This window comes from Chiloscyllium plagiosum, unplaced genomic scaffold (genome assembly GCF_037043375.1).
Source record: "Chiloscyllium plagiosum isolate Xiang-an unplaced genomic scaffold, Cpla_swu_hap1 HiC_scaffold_7, whole genome shotgun sequence".
Lineage (NCBI taxonomy): Eukaryota > Metazoa > Chordata > Chondrichthyes > Orectolobiformes > Hemiscylliidae > Chiloscyllium > Chiloscyllium plagiosum.
The window spans coordinates 55,989,545-56,006,923 of record NW_028270145.1 but is presented as its reverse complement, the minus strand read 5'-3'; the positions used below and the strand labels follow the sequence as shown (position 1 = coordinate 56,006,923).

Genomic DNA, 17,379 nt, shown 5'->3' with positions numbered 1-17,379 from the left:
ATCCCCTTAATTTTTGCATAACAACAGCCACCAGATTTCAAAAAAATGCATTATATGTGAAGGTCTTAATTTGTCTTTGAAAGTAAAGATAAACCCAAATATTTTTTTCATTTGCACTTTGGTTGTCTGTCACAACTAATGTTAACATCTGAAAGTTGGTCTAGCAAAACAACTATACATTCTTAGAAGATACTGCTTATTCAATGATAGATAAAATCAACAATCCAACATTATAAAGTATTGTACAATTTCTCACCTTGGTGGTTTGTTCTCAGCAAGCTTATATTCTGTCAGTTTCTTCTGATGATAGAGACCAGCGTAAATGTAATAAAAAATATGGAAGTTTTTCTCACCTCTGCAAGTAAATAATGATAGTATTAAAGCAGTTTTTGGATTCTTCAGATTAACTTTTAAAATCTGAAATGTTACAAATGTTCTATGAAAGATTCACTTCTGAGAAAAGAATAATTTAAAATTCAAAATTTTCATTGGTTTACTTTATATTACTGGAACAAGCTGACTATCATTTTCGCCATTTTTGTGATACTTTTTGAACTGAGTTGTACAAAATACAAAATAAAAGCTGGAGGTCAACAAGATATAGACCATTTCACCCATTTTATCTGTCCAAATCACTGTTTATGTAATCTAATACTATTCCGCCAACCTAATCACTTCCCGTGGCTCCACGTCTTCCTTTCCTTCACTTCCTTTATTAATCTGGTTAGCATTAAAAGAAGTAATGATCTCCACTTCATTCTTTCTTCATAGTAAAGTAAACATAGTCCAAATACACTAATAGCATTTCTTTGAATCTTTTTCTTCAGTTGTTCCTCAAAATTAAACTTCACTAGTGAATTTATATTGTATGTTCTATACAGCTTCAAAGTCCTTGTTATAACTGACCTCTCAAAACTGAAATTGTGGCTACAAAAGCACATCAAAGGCTCGGAATTCTGCAACCAGAAACTCAGCTCCTTTCTCCCCAGTGCCTGTGCACCATCTTCAAGGCATAAGTCAGGAATGTGATGGAATATTCTCGACTTGTCCAGATGGATGCAGTGTCAACAACAATCAAGAAGCACAACATAACCTGGGACAAGTAGCATGTGCAATTGACACTCCATCCACCACCTTAAGCATTTACTCCCTTCACCACAAACACACCATGGGAGCAGTGTGTGCCATTGACAAGATGCACTGCAGCATCTTGCCAAGACGGCTTTGACAGCACCTTCTAAAACCACAAGATTTATCACTTGAAGGACAAAAGGTGCAGATATATGTGAACATCACCTGCTAGATCCCCTCCAAGTCACACGACATCCTGACATTGGCCTATATTACCATTCCTTCATCATCACTGGGTCAAAATCATGAAACTCCCTTCAGTGGGAGTTCAATGGAAACTCCCTCCATACCAAGGACCATTTTGGTTCAAGAAAGCAGCTCAACACCACCTTCTCAAGGACAATTAGTCATTGAAAATCAATACTGGCTTCCCATGAACTAATATCGGTGCTATAATTATGGCATAACCAATATTTGTGCAAATTTATTCTTACTTTTTTGCTCTAGTACTCCATTCCCCACTTCATAAACACTTAATGGCTCTATTCATTGTAATTGCATTTTCAGGGAATTATGTTTCAAGCCCTTAGTCTGTCTGGTTCCTCTGAAGCAAGGAGGTAAAAGGTTATCAGGGATAGGTAGGAATGCAGATTTGAGGTTGCTATGAGATCAGTCAAGACCTTATTGAATGGCAGAGTGGGCTCGAGGGGCTGAATGACCTATTCCTGCTTCTTGTTCATACATTTAGCAGTAAATTTCAGAATATTGTAAGTAACAAAATTAAATTTGTCTTATTATCAGAATTTATCAAGATAACAGTAGAAATGCAAATTTTGTACATCTCAAGGTGAAGGATGCTAACGCTGCAGAACACAATAATATTCCAAATAGAAAAACAATATTTGTTTCAAACACACACAGCAAAGGTACAACTGGGTAATTCCAGCACTAACAAAATTCCTTCATGCATCAGAATTGCATGCAGGGTTAAGAAAATTATTAATTTACAGATACAATGAACGAATATATTTTAAACGACCAATTACATACATAGGTTGTTGAATAACTCTTGATTTTTCCAAGAGATATTCAGAGATCTTTGCTCCCATTACAGCCCCTGTCGGAGTGAATTTCATTTCTAGATATTTCCCAAATCGACTGGAATTATCATTGATTGCAGTGCATGCATTTCCAAAGGCTTCCACAAGTGGATTGACTTGAAGAATTTTTTCTCGTAGGACTCGGTTATTAGCCTGCAACAACATTAGTATCTGTGCATTAACTAAACATAAATCTTACTAAAAATAAGTTTGACAATTATAATTGTAAGATACTTTCTTGCTTTCAACTTGGTGAAGCAATGGCCAGTATGCAGAATTGCAGGCAAACAGCAGTCAGCACAGTTAAGAAAGTGAAAATTGTTAATATCATGGCTGAGAGATTAGAGGGTCGGGTATAGCTCTCAGATCACCCAATGGAGTGATGGTGACACTGGGCACATGTTTGGCCACCAACACAATTGAGAGCAGCACCAGGAGGATCAGCAGCAGGAGATTTGTAATCAGCAGCAGCAGTGTTAATTATCCATTATACGTGTCAGAGCAGGTAAGCATCAGTAAACATGCTTCAGGACCTTGGTAGTCACTGAACATTGACAAAAGACATCAATGCGTATGGAAATAAAATGAAAATCAGAATGTTTGTCAAAGATGCACAGTTCTAAATTCTACATTTAAATGGAAATTCATATACTATGCTGCATTTTCACCATTATAAAATGCTAAATATTAGACATCAACTACAATGATTTCAATTTTAAAGATGTATTCCATTAAAATAGTTTAATATTAGTAGTTATGTGACCATACCTTTCCCAGATAGGTTAAGTGTTGAACAATCAAATGTGCACTCTCTGTCTTCCCAGCACCACTTTCTCCACTTATGATGATGCACTGGTATGGTCAAAACAAATGACAAGGCATAAGAAAGAGAGCTGGTTATGCAGTTTTGCAAATAAGGCACACAGAACTTTATAATATTCTCTCTAAACTGTTGGATAGACATCTAAATCCAACAGAAGCAGTGTTCATCATAAAAATGTAACTTAAAAAATAAGCAGAAAAGTTTGTGAGAAGATTTGTAGCTCGGGTACTCATTGTTGTGGTTCTGTTTGCCGAGCTGGGAATTTGTGTTGCAGACGTTTCATCCCCTGTCTAGGTGACATCCTCAGTGCTTGGGAGCCTCCTGTGAAGCGCTTATGTGATCTTTCCTCCGACATTTATAGTGGTTTGTCTCTGCTGCTTTCGGTTGTCAGTTCCAGCTGTCCGTTGCAGTGGTCGATATATTGGGTCCAGGTCGATGTGCTTATTGATTGAATCTGTGGATGAGTGCCATGCCTCTAGGAATTCCCTGGCTGTTCTGTGTTTCGCTTGTCCTATAATAGTAGTGTTGTCCCAGTCAAACTCATGTTGCTTGTCATCTGCGTGTGTGGCTACTAAGGCTAGCCACGAAACGACACGACCAGCTATCCTTAGTAGCCACACACGCAATGTCTGCAACACAAATTCCCAGCTCGGTGAACAGAACCACAACAATAAGCAGAAAAATCGTAAAACTTCAAAACAAATTGTTAATGTAACAATGCTATCTTAATAATCCCAATTGGTTTGAAACAAAATTTTATGAAAGCACCATCTGAATATTTTTTGAATGAATTCACAGCACAACTCATTATTTTAATAATTTTTTTAGTGCAGACTACCTCGAGATTTAAATGCTCAATTCCTGATGCAAAATTAGTCAACTGTTCAATGAATTGACTATCTATAATTTTGTGAGGTTAATTCATCTATAGAATCATTCAATGTACCACACAAAGTTATGCTGAAATTTGAAGATGTATGGCCAGCTAAATGTAGGGTACATTTAGAGCCTTTAAATAGATTTAAAATGCATTTTTCCTTTGTGCTTCAGATCCTGGCATGAGATCCAAATGAAGTTCAGAAAACGTCACTGTGTGGAAACAACCATGAACCTGTGATTTTTCTCAAGGTTGTCCAACTAATAACAGGAGGCTAGATCAACATACAACTAAGGTCAGGAGGCCAAAATGAGACCCTTCAGCTTAGGAGCAACAACAAGACATCACAGTAGATAAGTGAGAAAAAGAGTGCAGCAAAATGGAAGTTATCTTTACTCAAAATTGTTCAATTTTGAAATTAACAAAGGCTTTTCCAGCCAGTTTCCATTGTGACCTTTGGCTGTAGTTGAACGCAGGTAGGGAAGAGGCTAACTTCAGGTGGGGATGCCCTTTACCTCAATATAAGGCCTTCACAGGCTATTCACAAGATTAAATGGACACCGTCTTGCGATGAACAGATATCCCTTATAACCCTTAATCTTACCTCTGGAAAACTAGCACAGGGACAGGAATGGAGCTGTTGAACCAGCACAGTTAGGGGCAAAATTAGATTGCAAATCTAGCTGCCTCTGCACATGTCCCCGTAAGGAGTTACAAATTCAACTCCATTTTTGGCTAACAATGTGCGAGACACTGGAGTAGGATTAGTCCATTTGCACTTTTGTGCATGCTTCCCAAAAGATGGCTGTGTACCATGCTTGACAGGACCCAGGTTCAACATTGTGTGCAGTAACCAAAATATCCAAGCCCAAATCATGAAAGTGATTGGATGCTTCAAATAACCAGGTAACATAAGGTTATCAATATGTGGTACATTTGAATAGAACAATCTAACTATTCACGTTACATGCCAAACTCTCGAACAGGTAGGGGGAGAAATGTGTTCACATAGCATTGCTCAGGAGACTTACATCAATTCACTGGGAGCAAGAAATGCCACAGCCTGTGAGACACTCTTCATTAATATCATTGAATAGCACCACTCAGACTGCTGTTATTAGACTTCTGAATGGACCTTTGAAATTTTAAATTGAATGCTGTTCTCGCTCTCTGTGCAACTTCTATCAACAGCTGTAACATTGTACTCTTTGCACTGTTTTATTACTCGAAAGCATTTTGTATGGTATGATTTGCCTGTACTGCATACAAAACAAAACTTTTCATGTACCTAGGTACATGTGACAATAATAAATCAAATCAAATCAAATAGCCCTGCCTACTCCTGGCGGCACAGTGGTTAGCACTGCTGCCTCACAGCGCCAGGGATCCAGGTTCAATTCCAGCCTTGGGCGACTGTCTGTGTGGAGTTTGCACATTCTCCTGTGTCTGCACGGGTTTCCTCCCACAGTCCAAAGATGTGCAGGTCAGGTGAATTGCCCATGCTAAATTGCCCATTATGTTAGTTGCATTAGTCAGAGGCAAATGGTCTGGGTGGGTTACTCTTTGGAGGACTTGTTGGGCTGAAGGGCCTGTTTCCACACTGTAGGGAATCTACTCTAACCCAGGTCTGGCAGCACTGCAAGAATCACACTCTGCAAATGAATGTTTCCAACTTCATGTTCACTCATGCCAAAACTGAGACACAACTGCAGCTCTGCTAAAGGGGTCTTATACATATCCATAGTTGCTGCACAGATTTCATAAGCAGACTCTGACCTAGATAGAAAGGATTCACTGATGAAGAATGGATAGTCAGCCTCCTTTTCTGATATGGAGAATGGTGGGGTCTATCAACAGCATATGTATATAAAAGCAGTACTGCACCATATTTGAGGGAAAAGGACCTCTTCCATGTCAACTTAGTGCTAATGTGCTGCCTTTAAATTGCTCAAGGAGTTTATACCATAATGCATATAATGTATTCACAGCAATTTCAGTTATTTTTAATGCTCTCTGAAAAGCTGTAACTTGGAAAATGTATCTAATCAAAAAAGAGAAAAATGTTAGAAATAATTTTCAAAGTCTGAGTAAGACTGCTATCAGCAAAATGAGACAGGAATTCCAACACTTCCCAAGAGTTTAAAAAATGGGTTTTATGATTCCTAGCATGGAGTAATTGGAAGACTGAGTCCCAGAACTTTCACTGTCCTTTCTATCTCATAAAATTGTTAGGTATATGCATTATTGGAAAATCCAATTATAGCATTTTTTCATAAACCCTGTAGAACAAGCTTCATTATCTAAATAAATTAAATGGGAATTTGATTAGTTTTTATTCCTTTTTGGGCCTTTTAACTTTTTAAATAAATAAAGCAACCAACCAGCCTGGGAGATGATTCACTATCCTAATCAGTCTCCAATTCTCTTCAGTTTGTCTTTGAATCTGATGAAGTGAAAATTATACATAGGAGGCCTTTCAAGCTGCTACGTTCCAGTATACCACTGAGGATGGACAGGTCAGGAAGCAGCTGGGCTGGAACACAGCTGCAAAATGATCAGTCTGACATTTTAAGTTGTAGGTCTAGCAGGTGTTTCACCACTAAAATTTAATTGAACAAAAATAATACAGAAAACTAGCTGATTTCCCATGGCCTTGCTGATGGAGAATCAAAGCCAATGTGAATTTTTCAGGTCAAGCTGGCTGTGAGAATGAGGAATAAGGGAAACACCGAGAAAGAGGGAGTGGTCAAACGAATTAGAAATGGAGAAGGGGAGACTCATAAACAGGGAAAGGTTGTGGGTATCAACAACTTAGGAGGAGGAGAGGTAAAAGGTTGAAGAGATGGCATGATTTGAGAGTAGTTTAGGTAAAGGAAAGGTGGAGAGAATTATACTAAAATGCAGTCAATGGGAGTGGTTTCTACTAAAAGGCAGAAGGTGCAAGCTATGTGTCACACATGCAACGTCACGATAGCAAGTGTAACGGCTTGGTGAAAATGTGCATAGCTGGGGCTCAAGAAATGATCCCTGGTGTATCCCACAAGTAACAGCATTCAAGTGTAAAATTGACCCATTTATTCCTCTGTTTTCTGTCCATTAGCCAATCATTAATCCATGCATTACATCTCCTTTTATCTCATTCTACTTTAATTTTCTGACCAGCCTCCTGTGGGAAACTTTATTAAAGGCCTTCTGAAAATCTAAATGCACCAAGTCCATCATTTCATCAATTTCATCAGTAACGTCTTCAAAAGCTCCAACAAGTTCATGAAACACAATTTCCCATAATCAAATCCATGCTGACTATACCTAATCAGATCATTAAATATTCAAATGTCTATTTATTCAATTCTTTTTCCCTGCCACTCTTGTAAGGTGAATAGGTTTGTAGTTCTCCACTTTCTCTCTTGTTCCATTCTTAAATGGTGGAATGATTCCAGAATCCATAGAATTTTAGAAGATAATCATAACTGCATTGACTAACTTCAAAGCTACATCATTCAATACACTGTGATGAAGACCACGATATCCTAGAGATATATCAATTTTCATTGCCCTTAATTTCTCCAGTAAAAAACTTCTAACTTTTTAATTTCTTTTGCCTCTTCATTCTCCCGAGCCAACTGGATCTTTACTTGCAGTTGCTTATTGTGTGTATGCAGAGCTATAGTTAATTTACATTTGAATAATGTCAATGTTACCAGTCAATCATACTCTCACCTGATCTTTGCTAAAAGTTACCATTCCTTGATACGCAGCATCTGCAGTGGCAAAAATGTGTGGTGGATTTGAACAACGCCTGGCACCATGATAAAGCTTAGAAAACTGTGGGGAAAAAAACATGTTAGCCTGTCAGAAAAATTATTGAACAAAGATTATCACATCTCATGGTGACACATGCAATTCATTCCACCTCTTTCAAGGATTAATTTATTCTACGATTATTCATCTTTCATTGTGATTACAATTAAACTTAATCGATCGCATGAAAAGTTTGGGATATTTCTTTGGAATGTAATAAAATGCTGTATAAATCTAACATTTTTGACAGTTTAGATGCAGTTTTATTTCTTTGCCAATATTTTGATCATTTTCAAAAACTATTGACTTACAGCAGTAAGGTTACAATGCGTATTGTAAAACTTTGCCCAAGTCAGCAAGCTCAACAAAAGTAAAAGTACAATGTGTTGAAAAAAAACCCAGCAGGTCATGCATCATCTGTGCAGAGATAAACAGAGGCCGGGATTTAATTTTTCTTGCATTGTGTGGCAGCAGATGTTTCTAAAAAATGAATAAGCCCCTACCTGTTCAGGTGAGAAAGCCCAACGATGAAATAGAAATCTGACATTTAAGCAATGACCAGGGCTGTGCCAGAGATTTTCCACACCATCTGAAGATACTAGCCTATTCGTTGGCTGGCAGCCTCTGAGAGCTGCAGAGAGTCAATGAAGACTGGAACCAGTGAAATAGTGAGTTTTTAATGGGGTGGGAAATCGCAGATTTAGGATTACAGGATGAAGAAGATTAGGGAGTTGCAGACATAGATAGGGCTGGTGAAATAACTACACAGAGGTCGGTATCCTATCAGCAAGTCACCCTTTATTTACATGTGCACAGCACACTGGCTATGGCCAGCCAGTTTGCAGTCATAGAGTCATAGAGATGTATAGCACGGAAACAGACCCTTCAGTCCAACTCATCCATGCCAACCAGATATCCCAACCTAATCTAGTCCCATTTGCCAGCACTTGGCCCATATCCCTCTAAATCTTTCCTTTTCATATACCCATCTAAACGCCTTATAAATGGTGCAATTGTACCAGCCTCCACACTTCCTCTGGCAGCTCATTCCATACATGCACCACCCTCTGCATGGAAATGTTGGCCCTTAGGTTGCTTTTATATCTTTCCCCTCTCACCCTAAACCTATGTCCTCTAGTTCTGGACTACCCCACACCAAAGAAAAGACCTTGTGTATTTATCCTATCCATGCCCCTCATGATTTTAAAAACCTTTATGAGGTCACCCCTCAGCCTTCAACGCTCCAACAAGAGGCTAGAATTGCATGTAATATTCCAAAAGTGGCCTAATCAACATCCTGTACAGCTGCAACATGACCTCCCAACTCCTATACATGATGCTCTGACCAATAAAGGAAAGCATACCAAATGCCTTCTTCACTATCCTATCTACCTGCGACTCTACTTTCAAGGAGGTATGAACCTGCACTCCAAGGTCTCTTTGTTCAGTAACACTCCCTTGGACCTTACCATTAAGTGTATAGGTCCTGCTAAATTTGCTTTCCCAAAATGCAGCACCGCACATTTATCTGAATTAAACTCCATCAGTCCATTGGCCCATCTGATCAAGATCCTGTTGTAATCTGAGGTAACCTTTTTCGCTGTCCTCTACACCTCCAATTTTGGTGTCATCTGCAAACTTACTAATTGTACCTCCCATGTTTATATCCAAATCATTTATATAAATGATGAAACGTAGTGGACCCAGCACCAACTCTTGTGGCACTCCACTGATCACAGGCCTCCAGTCTGAAAAATAACCGTCCACCACCACCCTCTGTCTTCTACCTTCAAGCCAGTTCTGTATTCAAATGGCTAGTCAGTCCCTGAAGTGAGGAGGTTCTAAATCGCCTGTCAGAAGGGCTCCCTGATTGGCCCAGGTTAACAACCCCAATCAAGGATCTCATAATTAATAAGGTTCATCTGATTGCATTCACTTTAAGCAGTCACTGTCCTGCTCTCTTCCACACCCTTCAATTGTCCCTTTACAGGAGCAAATGGAGGCCCCTCCCACCAACATGGTTGTCAGGCACTTTGATCTCTGTCAGGTATGAAGCCATTTTTCTTGCCTGCCAGGAAGATTGGTGATCAGGCATGTGGAGCTTGGAGATCTTTAAATGGTTGTTAATTGATGACTCTTGGGCCTTAATTGATGGGAGTCTGGAAGGATGCCTATTGACCTATCCACCCAGAACTTGATTGCTGAGGTGGTAGGAAGAGGATGAGTATGTTTCTGGTGCCAACCATCTCCATCCACTCGCCCACCCCCCCATTATTTGCCCTTCCTGTTATTTCTAGGGAGTGGATAGTCCGGCCCAGCATTAGTATCAAGTTGACGGACTCATCTTCGAAACCCAAAGAATCATACAACTCAAAACATTAACAGTGCTTTTTTAATTTTATTGATGTGCCCCACCCACCCCACTATCTAGTGAGTTTTCCCAGCACTTGCTTTAATTTCAAATTTCCAACATCTGCAGCATTTTGCTTTTTTATTTCAACACGGGCAGCATTGGATATTAGCAAATTATTTGGAAGTTGAGCTGTTACATCTAAATTCAATCTCATCAGAATTTACTGTCCACAAATATTCACTTGCAGTATGGGCCATTATACTGTGAATAAGAACCTAAGTCCAGGCCACTTACAGTGCCAGTAATTCAAATAATTGTAACACTCCTATCATCATCTCACTGAAGTCAGCTCATATGCAGAGCTTGGGAGCAACATCAGGAAATTTCTTGATTTAAGTAGTTCAGCTACTCGCAAAGTAAACTTGTTATGTCATTATGGTGCAGTTCAGTTCCCATAGGTTCAGTTGAAAACTGCTTTTGGATTTCATAGGACCCACTTGCATAAAATAACAAGGTTTCCATTTTTTTTCCAGTGAGAAATGCTGCAACTTATTATTCAGTAAATGCCATGAATTTAAAGAGTGAAAGAAAATGCATGCGATAATTTGGGAATACCCAATCTTGGTTGAAAAGCCAGGTTGAAGAAAAACCAAGATCAAACTTTCAAAATCTTAGCCAGCATGTTAGAAATTCTGTCTTACCTCTGGAGTGTAAATAGGTAGGTCCTGGAAAGGGTTCAAAGCAATTAAAATATCCCCAACATAGGTGTATATCTGTAGGTCTGAGTATCTTTTCTGTAGGGAGTAAATTATAGCTTCCTGAGAAAGGAAAAAAAAAGTAAAATTTTACTATGTGCTTCTGATAAAGATAGTGTTAAACATTTGCATTGAATGAAGTATAAAACTGGATATCCTACAGAAAGCCACATTATGTTATAATAAAGAGAGAAGAGTGAATATAATCTAAAAATTTATTATTAAAAGGTTTAAGAGGCAGAAGTAGAAATTTTTACAAAGCCATTGTTAGACTTTTGGACTTTGATACAATTATCTTTCTTTTATCTCTACCCATGAATGGATCTTGTTCTCTTCATTCTTGAAGGTGTTCTTATCCTGTAGTCAGCCTTTGCTCTGGTAATTAGTATCCTATATGTCTTAGTTTCCCAAAACTGGGAATTATTACAAGTGAATGGCATCTGAAAAGGACCAGACATACACCGGCATTTTCCATTGCGAAGTTAAAGTATGATGTCAAACATGTGAAACGTCATCAGTTCTACCATGGTCTGGATAAGTAATCTTGCACATGCTTTTCACTGCATTATATATGTAAGCAAGATATTACACAAGTGATGGTGAATTGTATGGGGCAAGCAAGCAGGAATTTCTTACTTCTGACAAGGTCTTCTAGGGTTGTAAGCTCTGGCACATATTTAAAGGCTAACTGTTCACTCTGCAAACCAAGAGCTGTGCAAGGGTCTTTGTTGATCACCACAACAAACTTAAAGACGTCACAGATGTTGAAGAAGTTCAACACATGGTTCAGTGACACCTCTTCAGAGACTCTGTCAGATATCATCAGGAAAGATGGTAGATGGCACCATGTGATTCAGTAGAGGGGCATAGCTGGGTTTGAATATATGAGAGCTGAAAATGTGTTGCTGGAAAAGCACAGCAGGTCAGGCAGCATCCAAGGAGCAGGAGAATCGACGTTTCGGGCATGAGCCCTTCTTCAGGAATGGAGGTGTGTGGAGGTCATTAGTTTGTACAGATTAGTATTGGTGGGGTATGAAATTGTATGGTTAAGCGAGGGGTGTGAGAGGAGACGATTGAAGGAATATTCTTTATTTCTCTTTTTTGGACAGGTGAGGGACACCTTTGGATCTGGTCCCAGGACACTTTTGGTGGAGGTAAGGCATCCAATTGGGAGAATTTAGACATCCATTAGTAAAGGTAAAGCACCTTTTGTGACTGTGAAAAGGCATGACTTGTGCATAAAATGCATATAAACCATTAGGGCTGGCAAAGATTTCAAGGAACTGGTCTGAAAAAGACGCGTGGAAGTTAAAAAAAGTGCTAGACATCTCAGACTGTCTGGTCACACAAAACCATTATACGAATTGTGCCTATTTCTCCAAACTGTCATTTTACAATCAGGTGTCTATTGATGGACAGCTCCAGTTGTTAATTGAAGAGAAATATTTGTTAACATAATGGATTGGGGGATCTACCCTTAAGTGAAATGTTTGTTTTCATCAGGGATTAGATAAAGCAAATTCAATATATTTAATATTTTTGTATCAATGACTTTTTTCTTTTTCCATCATAAATAAACTGATAATTTTATTTTCATCAGGTCCTGCACGGTTACTGCCTTTGCTGTTTGAATTCATGTATCGCTGGACATCGGAGTGCATCTGGGAAAATGAACAAACAGTGAAATTCACAATTGATCTTGGAGGAACCTTTTGGGTGAAGTTACAAGCACAGAAGCAGATAAGTGTATTGTATTTTAAGTGTGACCTACAGAAAGTCTGCAGTAGTGCGTAGAGTGGGTTCTTTCTTGATTATATGTTTTTTGAGATATGTCTCTTGATTAAACTTAAAATATAAGCCATAACTATAAATTTAACCGATGGCAGTGTTTGGTAGAGGAATAAGACGGTGTTATTTTCTGGGTCTGTAGATTGTGAAGGAGCAAAAATGGCCTTTAGTGGAGTAATGTGCACTTCTTGTCAGATGTGGGAGTTTAAAGAGAGTTTAAGGGTCACTGTGGATTTTATCTGCAATAAATGCTGTTGATTGTGAATCTTATCAGATCAAATGGATTGGTTGGAGAGACAGTTAGAAGGAATGAGGAATTTGCAACAGCAACAGTATGTGATGGATGGCAGTTATAGGAAGGGGGGAATGTCTCAGATACAATCACGTAGATGAGGTACCTCCAGGAAAGGTAAGAGAGGTAAGCAGCTAGTGTACGAGCCTTCTGTGGCTATACCCATTTCAAACAAGTATGCTGTTTTGGAAAATGTAGGGGAACATAGCACAACAGCCAAGTTTCTGGTATTGAGACTGGCTCTAATGCAACGAGGGGTACATTGGCTTCTAAGAGATCAATTGTGTTAGGGAACTCTCCAGTCAAAGGTATAGACAGACGTTTCTGTGGCCAGCAGCGAAAAATCAGAATGGTGTGTTGCTTTCCTGGTGCCAGGATCAAGGATGGCTCAGAGAGGGTGCAGAATGTTCTCAAGGGGGAGAGGGGTCAGCACGAGGTCATTGTCTACATTGGAGCCAATGACATAGGAAGGGAAAAGTTTGAGATTCTGAAGGTAGGTTACAGAGAGTTAGGCAGGAATTTAAAAAGGAGGTCCTCGAGAATAATATCTGGATTACTCCCAGTGCTACGAGCTAGTGAGGGCAGGAATAGGAGGATAGAGCTGATGAATGCATAGCTGAGGAGCTGGTGTGTGGGAGAATGATTCACATTTTTGGACGATTGGAATCTCTTTTGGGGTAGAAGTGACCTGCAAAGGAAGGACGGTTTGCACCTAAATTGGAAGGGGACTAACATACTGGCAGGGAGTTTTGCTAATGTTGCTCGGGAGGATTTAATCGAGTAAGGTGAGGGGGTGGGAACCAGGGAGATGGTGAGGAAAGAGATCAATTTGAGACTGGTACAATTGAGAACAGAAGCAAGTCAAACAGTCAGGGCAGGCATGGACAAGGAAGGACTAATAAATTAAACTGCATTTATTTCAATGCAAGGGACCTAATAGGGAAGGCAGATGAACTCAGGACATAGTTAGGAACATGGGATGGGATATCATAGCAATTACAGAGACATGGCTCAGGGATGGGCTGGACTGGCAGCCTAATAGTCTAGGATACAAATGCTACAGGAATGATAGAAAGGGAGGCAAAAGAGGAGGGGGAGCGGCATTTTTGATAAGGGATAGCATTACAGCTGTGTTGAGGGAGGATATTCCTGGAAATACATCCAGGGAAGTTATTTGGGTGGAACTGAGAAATAAGAAAGGAATGATCACCTTATTGGGACTGTATTATAGACCCCCTAATAGTCAGAGGGAAATTGAGAAACAAATTTGTAAGGAGATCGCAGCTATCTGTAAGAATAATTGGGTGGTTATGATAGGGGATTTTAACTTTCCAAACATAGACTGGGACTACCACAGTGTTAAGGGTTTAAATGGAGAGTAATTTGTTAAGTGTGTACAAGAAAATTTTCTGATTCAGTATGTGGATGTACCTACTAAAGAAGGTGTAAAACCTGACCCACTCTTGGGAAATAAGGCAGGGCAGATGACTGAGGTGTCAGTGGGGGAGCACTTTGGGGCCAGCGACCATAATTCCATTAGATTTAAAATAGTGATGGAAAAGGTCGACCTGATCTAAAAGTTGAAGTTCTAAATTGAAGAAAGGCCAATTTTGACAGTATTAGGCAAGAACTTTCAAAAGCTGATTGGGGACAGACGTTTGCAGGTAAAGGAACAGCTGGAAAATGGGAAGCCTTCAGAAATGAGATAACAAGAATCCAGAGAAAGTATATTCCTGTTCGAGTGAAAGGAAAGGCTGGTAGGTATAGGGAATGCTGGATGACTAAAGAAATTGAGGGTTTGGTTAGGAAAAAAGAAGGAAGCATATGTATGGTATAGACAGATAGATCGAGTGAATCCTTGGAAGAGTATAAAGGCACGAGGAGTATTCTTAAGAGGGAAATCAGAAGGACAAAAAGGGATATGAAATAGCTTTGGCAAATAGAATTAAGGATGGTGACACCTTGCAAAATGTCCATATTACAGAGGAGGAAGTGCTGGATGTCTTCAAACGCATAAAGGTGGATAAATCCCCAGGACCTGATCAGGTGTACTCTAGAACTCTGTGGGAAGCTAGAGAAGTGATTGCTGGGTCTCCTGCTGAGATATTTGTATCATCGATAGTCACAGGTGAGGTGCCGGAAGACTGGAGGTTGGCTAATGTGATGCCACTCTTTAAGAAGGGTAGTAAGGACAAGCCAGGGAACTATAGACCAGTGAGCCTGATGTCAGTGGTGGGCACATTGTTGGAGGGAATCCTGAGGGACAGAATGTACATGTATTTGGAAAGGCAAGGAATGATTAGGGATAGTCAACACGGCTTTGTGCGAGGGAAGTCATGTTTCACAAACTTGATTGAATTTTTTGAAGAAGTAACAAAGAGGATTGATGAGGGCAGAGCAATAGATGTGATCTATATGGACTTCACTAAGGCGATCGACAAGGTTCCCCATGGGGGACTAGTAAGCAAGGTTAGATGTCACGGAATATAGGGAGAACTAGCCATTTGGATACAGAACTGGCTCAAAGGTAGAAGACAGAGGGTGGTGGTAGAGGGTTGTTTTTCAGACTGGAGACCTGTGTCCAGTGGAGGGCCACAAAGATTGGTGCTGGGTTCACTATGTTTTGTCATTTACATAAATGATTTGTATGTGAGCATAAGAGGTATATTTAGTAAGTTTGCAGATGACACCAAAATTGGACGTGTAGTGGACAGCGAAGAAAGTTACCTCAGATTACAACAGTATTGTGATCAGATGGGCCAATGGGCCGAGGAGAGGCAGATGGAGTTTAATTCAGATAAATGCGAGGTGCTGCATTTTGGGAAAGCAAATCTTAGCAGGACTTATACACTTAATGGTAAGGTCCTAGGGAGTGTTGCTGAACAAAGAGACCTTGGAGTGCAGGTTCATAGCTCCTTGAAGATGGAGTCACAGGTAGGTAGGATAGTGAAGAAGGTGTTTGGTATGCTTTCTTTTATTGGTCAAAGTATTGAGTACAGGAGTTGGGAGGTCATGTTGCGGCTGTACAGGACATTGGTTAGGCCACTGTTGAAATATTGCGTGTAATTTTGTTCTCCTTCCTATCAAAAAGATGTTGCGAAACTTGAAAGGGTTCAGAAAAGATTTACAAGGATGTTGTCAGGGTTGGAAGATTTGAGCTATAGGGAGGGGCTGAACAGGCTGGGGCTGTTTTCTCTGGAACGTCGGAGGTTGAGGGGTGACCTTATAGAGGTTTACAAAATTATGAAGGGCATGGATAGGAAAAATAGACAAAGTCTTTTCCCTGGGGTTGGGAAGTCCAGAATTAGAGGGCATAGGTTTAGGGTGAGAGGGGAAAGATATAAAAGGGACCTAAGGAGCAACTTTTTCACGCAGAGGGTGGTACATGTATGGAATGCGCTGCCAGAGGAAGTAGTGGAGGTTGGTACAATTGCAACATTTAAGAGGCATTTGGATGGGTATATGATTCGGAAGGGTTTGGAGGGATATGGGCTGGGTATTAGCAGGTGGGACTAGATTGGGCTGGGATATCTGGTCGGCATGGACTGGTTGGACCGAAGGGTCTGTATCCATGCTGTACATCTCTAATACTCTATAATTATGTTTATGCGAGATAATAGGTGTGTTGACATGGAGAGGACTGGGCAAAGAGTTGTGGTTGGGACTATGAGGTGACATGGGGTTATGAGAACCATTGTCATAACTATGGTATTATAGGGTATGAGCATCCATGGGAAGTGGATAGATTGACATTGGGGTATAGGAGGCCCATGCCAGTGTGTTGATGGCATATAGAGGCCTGAAGGGGCATGGAGGAGGTGTAGATATGCCAAAGGTGGAATGGGTATTGTGAAAGGCTATGGAATGTTTAGATTAGATTACATTACAGTGTGGAAACAGGCCCTTCGGCCCAACAAGCCCACACCGACCCGCCGAAGCGCAACCCCTGCATTTACCCGTTACCTAACACTACGGGCAATTTAGCATGGCCAATTCACCTGAAATGCACATCTTTGGACTGTGGGAGGAAACCGGAGCACCCGGAGGAAACCCACACAGACACGGGGAGAACGTGCAAACTCCACACAGTCAGTCGTCTGAGGCGGGAACTGAACCAGGGTCTCAGGCGCTGTGAGGCAGCAGTGCTAACCACTGTGCCACCGTGTCGCCCACTAATGTGGATAGAGGAGTGTAAGTTGACAGTGCAGATGGAGCATGGAGAATGAAAGATGTTGTCAGTACTCAAGCATGAGGCATGTTTTCCACACTGTCTGACCTGGGAGTGCCATCTTAGTCTCTTTCCAGGTATCCAAGGCATACTCACAAAGTGAAAATCAGAAGCATTGGGCAGCTATTTTAAAGGGCAGATTTGCAGATTTGGGATTTCTTTTCATTGGGAACAAAACTGGGGCCTCAGATTTTGTCATTTCCAGCTCATCTGGTCTCAACTTCACAATAAATAAAGATGTGTAGATGCTGGAAATCTAAAACAGATTTTAGAATCCTGGAAAACACAGCA

At 40.2% G+C, this 17,379-nt stretch overlaps 1 protein-coding gene across 8 annotated transcripts in view; it reads right to left on the bottom strand.

The window, feature by feature from the left end:
• The window catches only part of myo3b (myosin IIIB), a 581,719-nt gene that overhangs the window by 360,176 nt on the left and 204,164 nt on the right, over nt 1-17,379 (bottom strand). For all 8 annotated transcript variants that reach the window (XM_087989045.1, XM_043693701.2, XM_043693699.2 and 5 more), the window contains 5 exons: nt 10,727-10,843; nt 7,592-7,696; nt 2,940-3,023; nt 2,122-2,324; nt 257-355 (listed from right to left, as the gene is read on the bottom strand). In XM_087989045.1, the coding sequence (XP_087845171.1) occupies nt 257-355; nt 2,122-2,324; nt 2,940-3,023; nt 7,592-7,696; nt 10,727-10,843 (608 nt within the window). The remainder of the gene's footprint in view (nt 1-256; nt 356-2,121; nt 2,325-2,939; nt 3,024-7,591; nt 7,697-10,726; nt 10,844-17,379) is intronic.